The 19,009-nt window shown below is 54.4% G+C and overlaps 2 protein-coding genes across 4 annotated transcripts in view; one reads left to right on the top strand and one right to left on the bottom strand.

Moving 5' to 3' along the window:
- Positions 1 to 19,009, bottom strand: part of ACSF2 (acyl-CoA synthetase family member 2) — a 36,094-nt gene that overhangs the window by 6,069 nt on the left and 11,016 nt on the right. For both annotated transcript variants that reach the window (XM_045773113.2, XM_045773112.2), the window contains exons 2-10: positions 8,685 to 8,880; positions 8,178 to 8,306; positions 7,876 to 7,929; positions 7,528 to 7,646; positions 7,245 to 7,410; positions 6,576 to 6,671; positions 6,298 to 6,455; positions 5,915 to 6,006; positions 5,321 to 5,397 (exon numbers count right to left, since the gene is read on the bottom strand). In XM_045773113.2, the coding sequence (XP_045629069.1) occupies positions 5,321 to 5,397; positions 5,915 to 6,006; positions 6,298 to 6,455; positions 6,576 to 6,671; positions 7,245 to 7,410; positions 7,528 to 7,646; positions 7,876 to 7,929; positions 8,178 to 8,306; positions 8,685 to 8,880 (1,087 nt within the window). The remainder of the gene's footprint in view (positions 1 to 5,320; positions 5,398 to 5,914; positions 6,007 to 6,297; positions 6,456 to 6,575; positions 6,672 to 7,244; positions 7,411 to 7,527; positions 7,647 to 7,875; positions 7,930 to 8,177; positions 8,307 to 8,684; positions 8,881 to 19,009) is intronic.
- CHAD (chondroadherin) lies at positions 875 to 4,906 on the top strand. 2 transcript variants are annotated; one of them, XM_087854503.1, is made up of 4 exons: positions 875 to 1,741; positions 3,573 to 3,736; positions 4,002 to 4,147; positions 4,375 to 4,906. In XM_087854503.1, exons 1-3 carry the CDS (start codon positions 968 to 970, stop codon positions 4,141 to 4,143), a joined length of 1,080 nt encoding a protein of 359 aa, XP_087710629.1. In that variant the 5' UTR covers positions 875 to 967; the 3' UTR covers positions 4,144 to 4,147; positions 4,375 to 4,906. The 2 variants fall into 2 exon arrangements, with proteins under 2 accessions (XP_087710629.1, XP_045629071.1); XM_045773115.2 differs by having other exon boundaries at positions 877 to 1,741; positions 4,468 to 4,906.

Raw genomic sequence — 19,009 nt, 5'->3', positions numbered from 1 at the left:
GGCGCCACTCTGGCCGCCACCCTGAGACACCCCTCAGGGGCCGGTCCTGACCACTGGGGGTGGGGATGAGGAGATGGAGATATTTTAGGGAGATGGTGCGACTGTGCTCCTTCAGTTGTCCCCACTGGGTGCCTGTGGTCTTCAGGTGTGTCTGCGAGTTCTGCGGGTGGCCCCCCGCTCCCCGCCCCTGGTCCCACATTTCTGGTTAGCCTTCAACCGTGGAAAAACGGGATAGGCGTGCAGGGGACAGAAACTCAAGCCCGGGGCTGGGAGCCCGAGAGCGGCCCCTGCGGCGGGGGAGGAGCGCCCATGTCCTTCGGGCTGGCGGGCTGTGCGGCCGGAAGGGGGAGCCCGCCGCCAGCGCGGCCCTCACGCTCGGCCGGCGCCGCACAACAGTGCCATTAAAGCGCCGCTGGCCGGCCGACCGCGGCGAGACTCGCGTCCGGCTGTCCGGCCCCGCTTCCTCCCTCCCCGGGGCCAGGGCGCCGCGCCGAGTGTGCATGGGCCGGGGGGAGGCATGGGGGCGCGAACTTGAGCAAACAAGTAAATTCGGGAACGCCTCCCTCTCCGGCGTAAACTCGGGGCTCTGGACGCGCCTGTACCCCCAGCCCCCAAAGGATGGGGAAAGGAGGGGGGGGTCGGGAGGGCAGCAGGATCTGAGCGCCGGGAGAAGGTGGTCCGGGGCTCGGGGACGAGGCTGGGGGGGGGGGGGTCACGGCCCCGGCCCCGCAGGGTCGCCAGCTGGGGGCAGGGCCCCGCCCCTCCCCGTCCAGGGCGGGGGCGCATCTCTGGGCGGGAGGTAGTTAAGCCCTGTGGCCTGGATGCTCCACGTAGGAGCTGGCTCCGGCTGCGGGCTGCGGTCAGGGCCACCGTATAAAGAAGGCGGGAGCCCGGCGTGCCGACGACTTGCCGCTGCCCGCGCCCCGCCGCCGCTGCCCCCCAGGCCCCGGCCCCAGGTGTCCCGGCCATGGCCCGTCCGCTGCTCTGGCTCAGCCTCGGCCTCCTGGCCGGCCTGTTGCCGGCCCTGGCCGCCTGCCCCCAGAACTGCCACTGCCACGGCGACCTGCAGCACGTCATCTGCGACAAGGTGGGGCTGCAGAAGATCCCCAAGGTGTCAGAGAAGACCAAGCTGCTCAACCTGCAGCGCAACAACTTCCCGGTGCTGGCCGCCAACTCATTCCGGGCCATGCCGAACCTCGTGTCGCTGCACCTGCAGCACTGTCAGATCCGGGAGGTGGCCGCCGGCGCCTTCCGGGGCCTCAAGCAGCTCATCTACCTGTACCTGTCCCACAACGACATCCGGGTGCTGCGCGCCGGCGCCTTCGACGACCTGACCGAGCTCACCTACCTCTACCTGGACCACAACAAGGTGACCGAGCTGCCCCGGGGGCTGCTCTCCCCACTCGTCAACCTCTTCATCCTGCAGCTCAACAACAACAAGCTCCGCGAGCTGCGCGCCGGGGCCTTCCAGGGCGCCAAGGACCTGCGCTGGCTCTACCTGTCCGAAAACGCGCTCACTTCGCTGCAGCCCGGCGCGCTGGACGACGTGGAGAACCTCGCCAAGTTCCACCTGGACAAGAACCAGCTGTCCAGCTACCCCGCGGCCACTCTCAGCAAGCTGCGGGTGGTGGAGGAGCTGAAGCTGTCCCACAACCCCCTGAAAAGCATTCCTGACGATGCCTTCCAGTCTTTCGGCAGGTACCTGGAGACCCTCTGGCTGGACAACACCAACCTGGAGAAGGTGAGCTGCTGGCGGCGAGCTCGCCCCGGGCTCCTCTTCTGCCTGGAGGCCCCTCGGACCCGGGGCGGCGGCTAGGCACCGTCCCTCCTCCCCTAAACCTGCTTCTGTCTCTCTGGCTGTCTCCAGGGTGAGGCGCTCTGCCACCTCTGTCCCTCGCCTTGCCACATTCCCCAGCCTACATCCTGCCCTGCTGTCCCTGCCTAGTCTCAGCCACTGCCCTCCGAGGATTCCTACTTACAGACGGAGCCGGGGCTGCCCTGGCCCCAGCGATGGCCTCTGGGAGGCATGTCCCGTGCTCCTGAACCCCCTGCTGTGGGCAGGAGCCCCCTCTTCCTGTTGGGCCTTCCATCCCTCCTCTGCTGTGTTTTTCCTGTCTCCAGTAAACCTACCACCCCATAAAGGAAGGTTTGTTTATTGAGAAGCTTTCCAGAGGAGCTGGGCGAATCAGGCCCACAAAGAGACCCTGTTCTTGGTGGGGGGTGTCCATGTGTGCTGAGGTGGGGTGGGGGGCTGCGGGGGGAGGGGAAAGCAAACAGCCGAGGAAGAAGATCTCCTCCATGTCCCCCAGAGGCCCTGGCAAATGTCCTCCCTCTTCCCCCGGCTCACATGCATCCACACCCCACTGCATTCCCAGGTCCATTTCAACGGAGTGGGGCCCAGGAACCAGCGGCTTCCGCAGGTTGCAGGGACGGCACCCGGGGGCTCTGTGAAGGTGCAAAGGCGAGAGCCCCATAGCACTGTCAGCCTTTGGTACAAGACTCCAGGTGTCTCCCCGCAGGGAAGACTAGCTGTGCCTCACTCTCCCCCAGACCACCGACTGCCCTTTGCCCACCTCGGTCACCGGACCCACCCCCTGGCTGCAGCATCGCTCAGTCCTTTCTGCCCTATAAGACCCAGGTGGGGCTGCCTGGGGTTAGGGCGGAATCCCTCCTCGGGACTGGAAAATCACTCTGGTACAGGGGCTTTGGCCAGGAGGTTTGGGCGGGGACCAGGGCAAGGTGTAGAAGAGCGTCATCAGAACAGTCTGGTTCCAGGGAACTCCACACCCCTCCCTGCACCACAGGCACGGGGATGAGGGCAGAACCGTACCTGGATGGCAGCCAACTTTTGGGGGGATGGAGCCCGCCCGTCTTCAGCCTCAGCCCCTCCAGAGATAAAGTCAGAGTTCCCTGTGGCCCACAAGTGCCAGAGTGGCCTTTTAGTGGGGAGTAGAGCAGGGCAGCAGGGACGGATCTGGGGCAGAGGGAGGCCAGGCAGGACTGTGATGCCTGGGCCAAAATGTGGGCACCAATAGAATGTTTCCTCTGGAGCCATCCAGCCGGGCCGAAGGCTCCGCCAAGGAGGCTCCACAAATAGCCTCTGGCAAGCAGGGACGGAGGGAGCAGTGAGGACAGTGCTGGGGGAAGTCCCAGGACCCTGGGGCTGCGGGGAGCCTGGGCCCATTGCCCATCCCGCCAAACACTGACCAGCTTCACCGGGTGCCAACTCGGGCTGCTGGAGCCAAACTCTGGCTGCCTCCCCGGTCCCAGTGTTTGTGCAGGGAGCGTGGTGCCAGGGAAGAGGAGGTGGGTGTGGTTCTGCCGCTACTGTTTACTCGCTAGTGTGACCCCCGGGCAAGAGACTTGACGCCCCCCTGCCCCGTCTGCATTTTGGAAATGCCAGCACCGATCTCAATAGGTGGTTGTACAGATCTGATGATCTGAGCCAACCTAGTCACTCGAGGAGCCACTGCTTATGTCCAGGGAAGGACCCTGCTCTCTGGGACCACAGCGCTGGGAGAGGCTGGACCCTGGGGGCTGGGGTGCTCACCCCTGTCCACCTCACCCCCCAGCTCTCGGACGGCGCCTTCCTGGGTGTGACCACACTGAAACACGTGCATCTGGAGAACAACCGCCTGAGCCAGCTACCCTCCAACTTCCCTTTTGACAACCTAGAGACCCTCACCCTCACCAACAACCCCTGGAAATGTACCTGCCAGCTCCGGGGACTTCGGAGGTGAGAACCCCCTCCCCCACTGCGGCCCCCAGAACCCGCTCTCATGGGATGGCCTGGAGACACACTGGCCCGGCATGGAGACATCTGGGCCCTAAGTCCTAGATCTACTCCCTAGCCGGTGTGGGAGCCTAGGAGTTTGTAACATGAAGATGACGGTTCTAGGCCATCCTAGAGACGAGTCCATACTGGTCCCCTGGCTCACTGTCCCCCCCATCCCCACACTCCCACATCTCTCCCCAAGCCCAGCGACTCTCTGTCTCTCTAGGTGGCTGGAAGCCAAGACTTCCCGCCCTGATGCCACTTGTGCCTCGCCTGCCAAGTTCAAAGGCCAGCATATCCGTGACACGGACGCCTTCCGCGGCTGCAAGTTCCCCACTAAGAGGTCCAAGAAAGCCGGCCGCCATTAAACAGGTGGGGGACGGGTGGGTAGGGCCCCCATTCCCTTCTCGGGGATTCTAGCCAGTGAGAAGGGTGTCCTCACAGAGGGGCATGCAGACCCTCCATTTGTGTGGGGAGAGGAGGGGAGGACCGGGGCTCCCCTCTAAAGGGGAACATGACACTGCCCAGGACCCCCACCATTCTCTGCAAGCCTCGTCTGGGTTGTTGGACTCCTGATACCAAACTTTGCCTCACCACAGGTCCTGACCCAGCCGGTCCTGGTGACCGGCCTCTGCCTTCAGCTGGAGAAACTACTGACCTTCCCACCTCTGACCCCCACCTTCTCCCCACAGCCTCTGCTGGCGCACAGAGCTGTCCACATCTAGACACGTCCTGGCAGGGGGACTCGGGCGCTCCAGCACGAACCGAGCTCCGCCTGACGGTGAGAGCTCCATCACGCCTGGCCCTGCCACCACGGCTCCTCTCAGAGAAGCTGTTGCCAAGACCCCAAGTCCTTCAGAACCAGAACAGGGTGGCCATCAGGATGGCTACCCTTCCAGAATCCTCCTTCCCTCTGCTCCCTGGAGCTTGCCATTTGGAAACAAACATCAGATCCTTGCCCCACCCCTTGCTTCCAGAAAAAGTCTTGAGCCCATACCCCAACTCCGCCAGCCCCCCCCCCCACCTGCCAGGACACTCTAGCAGGACACCGGTGCTTTGCCTCATACCCTCCCAGGCTGCACTTCTTTCCCAGATTTTCATAAATATAAATTTATGTATGTGTAATATTTACTCCCCTGTCACCTATTTCTTTTTTTTTTTTTTTAGAGATTTTATTTATTTTTGCGAGAGGGAGCGATGGAGCATGCATGAGTGGGGGAGGGGCAGAGGGAGAAGCAGGCTCCCTACTGAGCAGGGAGCCTGATGCGGGACTCTGGGATCATGACCTGAGCCGAAGGCAGATGCTTAACCAAGGGAGCCACCCAGGCGCCTCCCCACCCCCCCCCACCCCCGTCACCTATTTCTATGATTCGCCAGCTGCCATGAGGTCAGACTTGCTCACATCTGCTTTCTGAAATGAGGGCCAGCTGAGACAGTCTTCCTTGGAGATTTGGCCTGAGCTCATCCCCACCCCCACCAGTCTGTTCTCACCCCAGCCTGGATTGCCTCCTGCCCACAGCCCCAGCCCAGCCTCCTTCCACTCACCACCAGCTCCTTCATGTTCAGTTTGTCAATGATGGCTCGGATCAGCTCTGGGGGTGCAGGGGACCCAGCAATCACACCTGAATCAGAGAGAGGACTGACACAGCTCCCCGCTTCTCCAGGCCCGGTGGACCCCCTTCACCTACAGCTCCTTCTAGAGAAGAACATTCCCCTCTCACCCTTGACCCTGGACTTACTCCTACCCCTGGCAGCTGGCCTCGGGCTGATGTCCAGAGACACTGAGGATTTGCCTCCCTCCCACCCACTTTTCTTTTTTTTTTCTTTTTTTTTTTTTTTAAAGATTTTTTATTTATTTATTTGACAGAGAGAGAGACAGCCAGCGAGAGAGGGAACACAAGCAGGGGGAGTGGGAGAGGAAGAAGCAGGCTCATAGAGGAGGAGCCTGACGTGGGGCTCGAACCCGGAACGCCGGGATCACGCCCTGAGCCGAAGGCAGACGCTTTAACCGCTGTGCCACCCAGGCGCCCCTCCCACCCACTTTTCTACAGTGGTCTTGTCGTCCCCTAAATAAAAGACTGGGCACATATCTAGCTCACCAGGCCCATCCTGGCCTGGCCACCCTTGGCCCTACCCCACCTCCACGCAGGGCCGAGATGTCATAACTGGAGAAGTCTGGCTGGTTCAGAATGTCCACGAACATTGTGGGGGTGCCATACAGGAAGGAGCCTCTGTGTAAGGTGGGGGGAGTCTCAAAATCAGGCTTGGAAGGGGAAGGAAACTCCCTCCTCTCACCCATCCCACCCTGAACCTGCCGTAAGGGCCAAGGCTGCATAGGTGGGGAACAGGAAGGAGAAGCTCTTTGGAGGCAGGAACTGGTCCTCCCCTGGGAGTCCCCCCCTACCCCTGGTCTCCATTTCTCTGGGCTGAAGGGAGGAGACATCTCCGAAAGGGATCAGGGCGCAGAAGTGAGGAATAGGAGGGTCTCATCAGCCCCTGGGGGGCTGCCCACGGATGCCCACCTCTCTTTGCTGATGGCCTCCAGAGCCTTCTTGCCATCAAAGGTCGGAGAAGCCAGGATGAGGGTGGCACCATGTATCAAGCACACCATCGTGCCCCCTACAGAGCCCAGGCAGTGGTACAAGGGGCTGGGCAGGACCATCCGCAACTCCTCCGGCATCTGGAGATGGAGGCGGGGAGCCGGTTCTATCCTGGAGCCCGAAGCCTTAGGAGCCAGTTTGTCCAACCAGCAGGGGGAGCCCCCCCCCCAGGCTGCAGGGCCTCGGTTACCCCCCCTTACCTTCAGGCACAACCTCAGCCGATTCCCAATCAGGTTGGAGTTGTTGACAATGTTGTAGTGGGAGAGGGTGGCCCCCTTGGGGCTGCCTGTAGTCCCCTGATAAGACAAACAGGTGATGCTTGGCCTCCTGCTCCCCATCGCCTTCCCCGCTCTGGGCCCGTGTGGGAGAGCCTCGGAACAGGGCGTCAGGAGACGGGGACCGTTGTCCCGGATCCACTCGTTCCTCGAATACGTGCTCACAAAGCTTTAGCACGTGCCCGCACGGTGCCGGGTGCTAGGGTCCAGAGATGTGGAAGATAAGGTGTCTGTCCTTATGCCATCCGTCAAATGGCTCAGAGGACTCTGTGGCCCACCCACAGATTCCCACTCTGGGCCTTAGTTTCCTCATCTGCTAAATGAGGAGGCAGACCTATCAGCTCTGGCCTGTGGCGGCCCAGGGTGGCTGCCACTATGCTGAGGATGAGGAGACCAGGGGAGGGAGGCATGTGACAAGGACCCCAGTGGCCAGTGTCTTCCAGGGCAGAGAGGACAGCTAGGGCCGGCCCCAGGAGGAGAGTGTCTACACTCCGGACCTCCTTGGTCATCTCCTCAGTCTCGGACAAGAGTCACAGGGGTGGGCAGGGGGTAGCATGCCAGCCTGGGCTTGGGGCCTGGAGACTTCCACCCTACCGAGGTGAACTGGATGTTGACGGGGTCATGGCAGGACAGGAACTGCTGGGTGTACCGGAGCCGGGCCAGATGCTGCTTTTTGCTTCCGGTGGCCACCACCTCATCCAGGAGCAGGGTCCCCGGCAGCGGGTGGTCCACTGAGATAAGCGTGGTCAGGTCTGGGAGCCTGGGGGTAGGGAGGGCAGCGAGAGTCAGAGCCTAGGGAGACATGAGCCTCACCCCTGGGGAGTGCGGGGGCCAGGGAGCCACACCATGCACCCTTCCCAAGGTGGGACACCCTCACCTCTGACTCTTCAAGGCCCCTGGCTGGGCCTTTTCCAGCTCCGGACAGATCTGCTTCAAGATGTTGTAGTACTGCTGGCTCTTGAATTGCTTGGGGAAAACCAGGGCCTTGCAGCCCACCTGTGGAGCCCGCCCCCCCCGGCATGGTCAGCAGGGAGCTCCAGGCACACGTGCCATTTCAGCACCCGCACCAGCCTCGGGTCTGACCAACCACCCTCTCCTCCCACGCACACAGACCCAAGGAAAGACAGACTCTGGGTGTCCTCCACCTGCGCATGCCCCCCACTCCCCCCCCCCATCAACCCTCTGGCGGTGCCGGTCAGGCCCCTCCCCTAGGAGCAGGTCCTACCTTCTTGAGGGCATACTCCAGCTCCATAGCCTGATAGGCGGGGTTCACGGACACCTAGTGGAGACGCGAGGGGATGTCAGTCAGTGTCTTGGCTCGACCCGGTCCCTCTCGCTGCCCCTCCGTTCTCAGGAAGCCCAGAAACACCATGTAGTCAGAGGCAGTGCCCTACACTTCCGGGCCTCCTGGGTGGGCTTCAGAAGAAAGCACTACCCTCCGGTGGTTTGGGGGCCGAGGAGCTGGGGTCTCCCCCGGAATGGGGCACCCCAGACACCCCCAGCTGTGTCGCACGAGCCCCTGCTCACCAGAATGATGCCCGTCTGCGCGGTGGCAAGCTGCATGAGTACCCACGGGTAGGAGTTGGGGCCCCACATGCCCAGCCGGTCGCCCTTGCCGAGACCGATACTCAGGAGCCCAGAAGCAGCTTTGTCCACCTGGTGTAAACACACAGGGCACGAGGGGTGAGCTGCGGGCGAGCAGGAAGGGGCCCGTGACTCCCACCTCAGCCCTTGGCCCAGGGATTCCCATCAGAACCCTCTGGGAATGAGAGACAGGCAGATTCCCCGGTCTCAGTGGGCCTGGGGCTACGCATAGCTAACACGCATCCCCGGAGCAAGCGGTGCAGATGACATCAGGTGCAGGTGGCCCCTTCTGCCTCAGCCCTGTCCCCTGCTCCTGCCATCCCCTGGGGTCCTCGGGCAGCCCCAGCCCCCGCCCCCCAGCCAGCTGCGGCCCTGCAGCTCCGCCCAGCCAGCCATCGCAGCCTGGGGGCTAGCCCCTGCCCACTTCGAGGGTTCAAGATCAGGACGCACCTCCTCCTTGAGCTGGGCAAAGGTCAGCCGGATGTTTTCCTGGGGGACGACCAAGGCCTCTCTGTCGGGGACCCTCTGTGCTGTGGCTTCCAGGCACTGCCCCACGGTCTTGTGGATAAGACTATGTTTTGTGAGGCCCTGGACGTAGCTGAGGCCGCCAATGGGCAGGGGAACGGTGTTATCCGCCTCTCTGGAACTGTGGGGAGACAGGGTTGTGTGGAGATGGGCTCCACTGCGCCGGGCCAGGCCTCTCTGGCACCCCGGGCTGGCAGCTGGCGGGGAGGTACAACATGGGAGGGGCTGCTTCGGAAACTGCGTGCCCCTGCCCCTGCCCCAGGAACCAGGACCCAATAGAAAGGCTCAGTTATTCTGTAACTCTCAAACTACTCAACCCCCCCCAAAACAAACAAACAAACAAACAAAAAACCCTATTAATTATTTTTTAAACAAAAACAGAAAAGGCCCCCAGAAGGAAAAGTATCACACGGTCAGCTTAGGCCTGCACGTGGTTGCTGGACCCTCCGGGTGACGGGGGCTGGGCTTCTGCTGAGGCCTCGGCCGGGGGTGGGGGGGGGGTGGGGGGAGTGCAGCAGGTGTCAGACCCTGTTCTCATTGGAGAGCGAGTGGTACCGGGCCTGAGGGCCAATGCTGACCATTCAGTGCTTCAGCTGCCGTGCTAGAAAGACCATGTGTATCTTCCGTGGACTGACTGCTTGGGTCTTCTGGGGGAGAACTTCAGGGAAGAACAAGGTATGCAGGGCAGAGGGGAGCAAAACTGGGTTCCCCGTAAATGGGCGAGGAGCCCACTGCCATCTTGCAGGAGGGCGGGTCACGAGGCAGGCTGACAGGGAGGCTGCTGGGACTGGCTGCTGCTTTGCACCAGGGAGACAAGGATGAGTCCCACAGTGGGAACACCCGCTGTAGCTCTGTGGGGAGTGGGTGAGCACCAGGCTGGGATCAGGGACCGGGTGGGGGGTCTGAGGTCTCACCCCGGATATGCTGCTGGCTGGGTGGGCAACTGCTGCAGACACCTTTGGTGTCCCATGTCACCTCCATGGGAGCATCTCTGGTTTCTTTTTTTTTTTTTTTTTAAGATTTTATTTATTTATGTGACAGAGAGACAGCCAGCGAGAGAGGGAACACAGCAGGGGAGTGGGAGAGGAAGAAGCAGGCTCCCAGCGGAGGAGCCCGATGTGGGACTCGATCCCGGAACTCCGGGATCACGCCCTGAGCCAAAGGCAGACGCTTAATGACTGTGCTACCCAGGTGCCCCCGCATCTCTGGTTTCTGCTACTGGGATGGTTCCTTGGGATTCTGTCTGCTCGGGGGGCTTTGATTCCCCCCTTCTGCAGCTGGACAGAGCTGGGAGGCGTCTGTACCTTCTCAGAGGTCCTGGTGGGTACCGCCCTTGCTGCCCTGGCTGTGACTTCCCTAACACACTCTATTCCAGCTTCTCTTCCAGTCTCTTTCTCCTCACTTCTGCTTCCTAGCACTACAAGCCATCTACAGTCCTTGTTCTCGGGGGAATCCAAGTAAAGACACAGGATTTCTCTTCTCTAGGCCTCAGCTTCTCCACCTATGAAGTGTTTGAGGACTGGATCCACTGGTTATTCTCAGGTGAAAGGGGATATTATCTAAATGACCTGGTTAATCTTTTCTTCTTTTTTTTAAATCTTTTTTTTTTTTTTTAATTTGTCAGAGAGAAAGAGTGAGCACAAGCAGGAGGAGTGGCAGGTAGAGGAAGAAGTAGGCTCCCTGCTCAGCAAGAAGCCTGACGTGGGCCTCTAATCCCAGGACTCTGGGATCATGACCTGAGCTGAAGGCAGATGCTTAACCAACTGAGCCACCCAGGCGTCCCTCTTTTTTTTTTTTTTTTTTTTTTAATAGGCTTCACGCCTGGGGTGGAGCCCAGTGTGGAGCTTGAACTCATGACCCTGAGATCAAGACCTGAGCTGAGATCAAGAGTTGGGCACTTAACTGACTGAGCCACCCAGGTGCCCCGACCTGGTTAATCTTTTTAAAGGGTTGTAGTGAGCCACCTAGGCCACGTGGTTCCTACAGATGAGCTGGGGCAGGAAACAGCCCAGACAGACAGCAGGCGTCTAAGGTCCTATGAGGCCCACACCCCATCATCCGCAGGCTGACAAACCTGAAGAACTGTTGGGCGGATTCCCAATGGTCACTATGACACCCCTCAAAAGGGATGGCATACCCTGAAGCCCTACCTCACAGGCATGCAGGCGAGGGCGTGCATTGTTGCCCACTGGGAAACAAGCACGCTCTTTTTCTTGGGGTTTGCCAAAGTGGTGGTTGCAAGAACAAGCATGTGGAAAGAACGTGCTTAAGAACAGAGTGAACACAGGGTTAAGTAGGGAGAGAGAGACAGAGACAGGAAGACACAGCCACAGACTTCGTCGTAAGCCTTTGAATCCCTAGGCCCAGCCACATGGGATGTCTACCTTCCTCTGGACTTTTCATGACCCCAAGCCAATACATTCCCTCTTTATTTATTTATTTATTTATTTATTTATTTATTTATTTATTTAAAAAGATTTTTATTTATTTATTTATTTGACAGAGAGACAGCCAGCGAGAGAGGAAACACAAGCAGGGGGAGTGGGAGAGGGAGAAGCAGGCTTCCCACGGAGGAGCCTGATGCGGGGCTCGATCCCAGGACCCTGGGATCATGACCTGAGCTGAAGGCAGACGCTTAATGACTGAGCCACCCAGGCGCCCCCATTCCCTCTTTAAATTTAGGCCCATTTGATGGGAGAAAAAAGGCCAAATTCCAGTTGTAACGATAAGGATGAAGCTGGAGGACGTTACGCGAAGTGAAATAAGCTACACACAGAGAGACAAATATTGCATGATTTCACTTATACGTGGAATCTAATAAATGAGCAAAACACAAAGATAAATTTGCTTTTATGTGCTTACAACTGGCACATCGTAATATACCTACATTTTTCACATTCGGTGGATGACCAGTGCCCTCGAAGGCCTGGCAGGCGGCCTCCCGTAGCCCAGCATCGCAATCAGGAGGCAGCGAAGGGCCAATCTCATGCATCTTAATGGTTTTGTTGTCAACAGAGCCTGACAGCAGGCTTCCTCTTATTCTCCCAGTGACCGGGGGTCTTATTTTGTTTGGGACCTGGGTTTCTATTCATTCACCGTGGATTTCAGACCAGACAGTAGCCTCCTGGAAATTCTAGTTGGTAAGTCAACAGATTGATTTATGTGCAAAAACAAAAAACAAAGAACAAAACAAAACAAAACTCCCCAAAACCTAAAAAAAAAAAACCCAAAAAACAAAAACAAACCCAAAACAAAACAAAACAGAAAAGAAATGCATTGCAATTGTCATGTGTGTTACATCCCTTATCTTCAAGGCAGCTCTGATAGGTGCCGCGACAGAGGCCCCCAGGAGACCCTTGTTCTTAATAAACCACCCTCGGGATATTCAGAGGGCCATGGACTCCAGACCACATCCGCAACTGCCCTCGCAGGTGGTCTGGCCAGGGAGATCTACAGACAGATACTGTGTGCAAGTACCCTTACCGGGAAGGCACATCTTCTCTCTGTCCTTCACGGGCTGGAATGCCATCTGCACCGGGAAGAGAATGGCAGCCGTCTTGGGCCACCTGGTGAGCTCAGACACTGCAGAGCCCATGAAGAGGCTGGAGCTCGACGGTGGGGCGTACTGAGCCGCCACGGGCTTGCCGTCTCCCAGCAAAAGAAACTCCCATCTCCTTGAAGCCACGGTGAGAGTGGGTTTCTCTGACATCCACTAAGCACGTCCTAAGAAGTGCAGGTGGGAAGTATGAATTCCCGTTCTCGGGGTAAAGAGAGTGGACTGCAAAGAGCCAAGTGGGCTGCTCGGGCTGGTAGGAGCTGGATCTAGAGCGGAGGACCCCCCCCCCAAATCGGGGAGAAAGAAGTGGGTGGGCAATTCTGTTCTTTAGGCTTTGGATGTATCCCCCAGATTGTCTAATCTCCATTTTATTTTTTCCACAATTGTTTACTAATTGATGTCAAGAAACAGGGCCTGGGGCAGGGCAGGACTCAAGTGGACGCAGGGGGCTCCTCCAAGGACTTAAGAGACCTAGAGCCTCGGATGAATGCACTTTGCTCATAAACTAAGAACCACCCATCGTTTCGAAACCCCAAGTGCAAACAGAGTTGAGTCTACTTCCCTCCTTCCTCAAACACGCCCCGGAGGCCTTGGCAAAAAGAGGGAGCCACTGCTTTTTCTGTTCTTAAAGAAAGTGACAGACATTCCATCTAACGCTGAAAAAGACAAAAGAGATTTGCTTTGAGGGCAAGTTGTGGTTTTCATTTGTTATTATTTTTTCTTCATTTGGGTGGGAAGCTTAAGGAGCTGGAACAGAGCCAGCAGTCCCTATGGCTGCCAACTCAAAGGACTAAAGTCCAAAAGTCCTCCTCTCATCTGCAGTTACCCAGGGTTAAGCAAGGAGCCTCCTTCCGACATACGGTCAGATGGTCAACAGTAGCCTAACGTTGCGTCACGTGCTGACGTCATTCACTCCTTCACCTCATCACGTAGGCATTTTATCATCTCACGTCATCACAGAAGGGTGAGTATAGGAGAACAAGATATTTTGAGAGAGAGACCACGTTCACCTAATTTTTATTATAGTATATTGTTATAATTATTCTATTGTTGTTGATCTCTTATGTGCCTAATTTATAAATTAGACTTTATCATCGGTGTGTATGGGCAGAAAAAGCTTGGTATATACAGGCTTCCGTACTAGCTGTGGCTTTAGCATCCACGGGGGTTCTTGGAACGTAGTCCCCATGGAGAAGGAGCGACTACTGTTGATATTTAGTGAGTCCTTCGGCTACTTGGGTTGGGTGTCATAAAACACAGAAATCAGCCAGGTGGGAACCATGAACTGGAGACGAAGCCCCACCTAAAGGTGCCCTCAGGGAGAATTCAGGTCCACATCTGCGGTCAGGAAATGAGGACTTTTTTTTTTTTTTTAAAGAATTCTCTTGACCTTTTGTTGTTGGCAACTAATCTGTTCACGGTTTTAAACCCAGTGCCTCACGGTGCCTGGAATGTAAGAGGCGCTCAGTGGAATGACCCAACGAGTGAATTACAAATACTGCGCATAATGACCCAATTAACGAATGAGTGAAGCATTTGAATAGACGTTTTTCCAAAGGAGATATATGGTCAATGAGCCCATGAAATGTAAATGAAAGCCACATATTACACTCACTCAGAAGGCTAGAATCAAAAAAAACCAAAATAGGGGCGCCTGGGTGGCACAGCGGTTAAGCGTCTGCCTTCGGCTCAGGGCGTGATCCCGGAGTCCTGGGATCGAGCCCCACATCAGGCTCCTCCGCTGTGAGCCTGCTTCTTCCTCTCCCACTCCCCCTGCTTGTGTTCCCTCTCTCGCTGGCTGTCTCTATCTCTGTCGAATAAATAAATAAAATCTTAAAAAAAAAAAAACCAAAATAACAAGTGCTGGTAAGCATGTGGAGAAACTGCAAACTTTGGGCATTGCTGGTAGGGTTGTAAAATGGCACAGCCTACATGGAAACCAGTTTGGTGATTCTCCAAAAACAGTAACCATATGATCCAGCAATTCTGCTCCTAGGTGTTGACCCAAAAAATTGAAAGCAGGTACTCAAATGCAGACATATATATATATATATATATATATATATATATATATATATATATTCATAGCAGTATTATCCACAAAAGAGCCAAAGATGGAAACAACGCAATGGTTCCAGCCAAGGATGAGTAGATAAACAAAATGTGGAATATCCGTACAATGGAATATATCTGGCCATAAAAAGGAAATGAAGCATTATACCCACTACAGCACGGATGAACCTTGAAAATATTATAAGCAAAAGAAGGCAGACACAGAAAGCTACATATGGTAACATTCCATGCATAGGATATATTGAGAATAGGCAAATCTATGGAGACAGAAAGTCGATTCTGTGATTGCTTAGGGCTGAGGGGAGGGAAGGATACAGAAGTGATAGCTAAGGGTATGGGGTTTCTCTTCGAGGTGAGAGAATGTTCTAAAATGGACTCTTCTAAAATGTGATGATTGCACATATCCATACTGCACAAAAAACTACTGAATTGTGTTAAAAAAACAACGTGGATAATTCCACTCCTAACTATATGTCCAACAGAATGCAGGCATGAGCTCACCACAAGACAGGTATGAGGCTTTTTGTGGTGTCTCCAATATGGAAACCACCCAACCCATCCACAGTAGAACAGATGAATACATGGTAATTTACTCTCTGCCGTGTTATATGTAACAACAGCAAATGAACCATGACTCTACCCGACAATATGAATGAAACCGATTAAAAAAAAAATTGAAGAAGCCAGATAGAAAAAGGTATTTACTTTCAGATTCCATTTCTACATACAAAACAGGCAAAAGTAATCTACGCTGTTTGGAAATCAGGAGAGTGGCCAACCCGGTGTTGGTTATATGGTGGGTACAGTTCACCAAAACTTCACCAAGGAAGCACTTAACCCACGTGTCCTTTTCTGAACCCATGGGATACCTCAATACAGAGTTTAAAAGAAAACTCTCCCACGGCTTAAGCTAGTGTTGCTCTACTCATAATTCATAAACTAAATTTAGTGACCGATTGTGGCCTCTATTTGCCACTTCGTCACAAAAATCAAAGCAGCAGGTGTCACTTCTGGGCAAGATCCATCCCTCCATTGATAACTAATGCTGGGCAAGCCTAGTGGACTCATCCATTGGTGATCTCTGTCCTAGAAATTACTCAAAGCAAGAATCTCCTTTCTGAATGCAGCAGGATTTTCCTTCCAGAGAATGCCAGCAGGTGGGAAAGCAGCGTATGTGTCCTCTGTACAATTTGTGGTACACTGTGACTTTTGACCCAACCAACCTGTCTCATACACGGATGTGCACTCCCCGGGTTCAGGAGCACAGCGCGGCTCACGGCACATTGCTTGTTGTTGAGAATATGGCTTACTGGGTGCAAGGCTGTGGTCCAGAAGGCACCCCCAACTGGAATGTTGCTCTGGCAGGAGACCAGAACCACCAGATAACTATCTGCTTTACAATGTCATTTCTAGGAATGTCCGTAGAGGGACGCCTGGGTGGCTCAGATGGTTAACGTCTGCCTTACGCTCAGGGCATGACCTCCAGGTCCTGGGATCCAGCCCACCTTAAGCCCCACCTTGAGCCCCACCTTGAGCCTCCTGTCAAGCCGCACATTGAGCTCCCAGCTCAGCAGGGAGCCTGCTTCTCCCTCTGCCTCTCCCCCTGCTTGCGCATGCTCTCCCTCTCTCTCTCTCTCTTTCAAATGAATGAATAAAATCTTTAAAAAGAAAAAAAGGGAATGTCTGGAGAGAGTTTTTTTTTTAAGATTTTATTTATTTATTTGACAGAGAGAGAGAGACAGCCAGCGAGGGGGGGGGAACACAAGCAGGGGGAGTGGGAGAGGGAGAAGCAGGCTCCCAGCAGAGGAGCCCAATACGGCTCGATCCCAGAATCCTGGGATCATGCCCTGAGCCGAAGGCAGACGCTTAATGACTGAGCCACCCAGGCGCCCCCTGGAGAGATTTTTAAAGACAGTCGGGAGTATGGTGATTCTGATTTCTGAAAAAGGTGGGCACTGCCAGTGGGGAAGGGCAGCGACAGAGACCAGGTAAATCTCCTGCAGGTATGTGACCTGAAGGCAGAAAGAGCACGGTGACACCACGCCTTGCAAGGCTGTCACACCGGTTTCCCCTGGGAAATCCTCCCAAGAGCTTTCGTCCTTGTCTTGCAAGTGGAGAAAATTGAGGGAGAGGTGAAGCAACGTGTTCAAGATGCAGCCATGCAAGTGGATTGACGGGGCCTCGTCGCTGCACCACACAGAGCTTTCCACAAAACCAGACCGAGGGGCCTTGACACATGAGACACAAATCTGCCACGCACTCAAGGAAGAAGGACGATGCGTGGCACGCCAGCATAGGAAACGATGTCACGTCACAAATCAGAGCAGAACCACCGTGAGGCATCTGTTTCCCAAGAGACCAGCAAAGGTGGAAAATGGTGATATTATAAAGACTGCAACTTAACTTGAAGTGGTGACAAAAAGCTATGGGGTATGTGGTATGAGTGTGTGTGTGTGTCTAGTGTGGGCTGTGTATGTGGCACGTGGTGTGTGTGTGGTGTGAATGGTGTGGTATGTACGGTGTGGTGTGGCATGTGTGTGTCTGGTGTGTGTGTGTGTTTATGTGTGTGTGTGCCACGTGTGTGTATTTGCAGAGAGAGAATGGGTGGGTATGGAGGGAGAGACCTACTCTCCAGCCCCTTAGCAGCCGGTATTCCAAATTCCATCTATGCGGGCATTCATCTGGATTATTATACCGCCGGGCCCAAAAAAGCTGTTATTTCAAAAACCACCTATCTATTCAAAGTCATTCAGTCTGCCTGATTGTGTAATACATGAAAAGTCATTACAGGGCAAGATACAACACATCAGTAATCCTCTGTCCAAACCAAAGATTGCTGTCTTTCTAGAGGAAGCAAAGTCTAATGTCCCAGTTCCACAAGAAGACAGGTATTCTTGGCAAAGAGGACTCCGAGGCCACCCTAGAGAGCTGTTCCAGCTGAATGAGAGTTTGCCCCTGCCACAGGAGCCAGTCTGTGGTATCCTCGGCTCTGAACAGCCGGCACGTGAGCTTACCCCAGGATAAAGAGCCGGGGGTACTCAGCAGAGAGCCATGGATTATAACGCTGCCCTCAATATTGCCCAACTAAAGCTCCCTAACTAGAGAAGATTAATAACATGACTATTAATCCTGACATGAAAACAAGAATGATTGATAATAGAGAACGTTGGCAAGGATATGAAGAAATGGGCCAGCGGGTAAATTGGCACCAGATTTTTAAAGGGCAGTAAGGACAGAAGCCATCATACTGCTTATGTTCCAGGACCCCTCCCCGCCCCCTCGAGCTGGGACTTCCTGGGAATTAAAGAGGGAAGCTGATTGCCAATCAAGAAGCATTTATATGTCAGCATTTCTGCTAAACTGCCTAAAGAAATCTCATAAGAAAAGGACCTCAATCTTCAAGGACCCAGCAATTCATACATGGCAGATTCTTTTCTCACATTAATACCCCATTTGCATTAAATTTGGTTTTTTGTAATTTTGTCTTTTTTTTTAAAATAGTGACGGCACCCCAGATTATATAAGCTTCAGAACCGCCAAATCTGGATCCCTTCTGATTTAGTAATAGCTATCAACATCTGAATATGCATATCCTTTCAGCCGTTCTATCCTAAAAAACAAGCAACGAGCGAAAAAAACAAACGAATGCCTATAGGTATGAATAAAGACATTAATTGCTGCTTAGCAAAGAATTGAGAAAAACACTTTATTTCTATAAGTAAGGGATTAGGTAAGTAAATACAGGGCATTTGTACAAAGGAACCCTATGCCATTAAAAAAAATGAAGATACTCTTTATATGTAATGAGATGAAAAATGTCTAATACATTTTAGGTGAAACAGCGCATTTCAGAATAATGTGACCTGACATTTACTAATGTGTCCCCACGCCCGTTCTCTCCTAAACACTCCATTTGTAGGATCTCTTGTGATCTTCATAGCCATGCCCTGACCAAGACACCTACCCACTTTCGTACGGGAAGAAGCTCAAAGAAATGCCAGTGAGTAGCCAAGCTGGGATTCAAACCCAGGACTTCCAGGGCCTCCATACAACACAAAGTGAATCTCTGTAGAGCCTCACTGCTTAAAGAGGGTTTTCACTTGCGTGTTCTGCAATCTTCAGTCTTGGGTCATCTTTTTTTTTTTTTTTTTTAAGTCAGGCTTGAGGAATTTTATTTTATTTCTTTTTTTTTAATTTTTTTTTTAATTTATTCGACAGGATAGAGACAGCCAGCGAGAGAGGGAACACAAGCAGGGGGAGTGGGAGAGGAAGAAGCAGGCTCATAGCAGAGGAGCCTGATGTAGGGCTCGATCCCACAATGCCGGGATCACGCCCTGAGCCGAAGGCAGACGCTTAACCGCTGTGCCACCCAGGCGCCCCAAGTCTTGGGTCATCTATACAAGGATTGTTCTTTGTTTATTTTATTTATTTATTTATTTATTTATTTATTTATTTATTTATTTATTAAGATTTTATTTATTTGGCAGAGATAGAGTGAGCACAAGCAGGGGGAGTGGCAGGCAGAGGGAGAAGCAGGCTCCCCACTGAGCAGGGAACCCCCTGCAGGGCTCGATCCCAGGACCCTGAGATCATGACCTGAGCTGACGGCAGATGCCCAACT

Source organism: Ursus americanus, chromosome 23, assembly GCF_024610735.1.
Source record: "Ursus americanus isolate L20-20 chromosome 23, mUrsAme1.1.p, whole genome shotgun sequence".
Lineage (NCBI taxonomy): Eukaryota > Metazoa > Chordata > Mammalia > Carnivora > Ursidae > Ursus > Ursus americanus.
The sequence above is the reverse complement of the archived record's forward strand: the minus strand, read 5'-3'. Positions and strand labels throughout refer to the sequence as shown.

Bases quoted from the DNA above. Each gene is read 5' to 3' on its own strand.
- CHAD (XM_087854503.1), top strand. From the start codon at position 968: ATGGCCCGTCCGCTGCTCTGGCTCAGCCTCGGCCTCCTGGCCGGCCTG. The intron at 1,742-3,572 runs GTGAGCTGCTGG...CTCACCCCCCAG, and splicing joins ACAACACCAACCTGGAGAAG to CTCTCGGACGGCGCCTTCCT. The intron at 3,737-4,001 runs GTGAGAACCCCC...CTGTCTCTCTAG, and splicing joins CAGCTCCGGGGACTTCGGAG to GTGGCTGGAAGCCAAGACTT.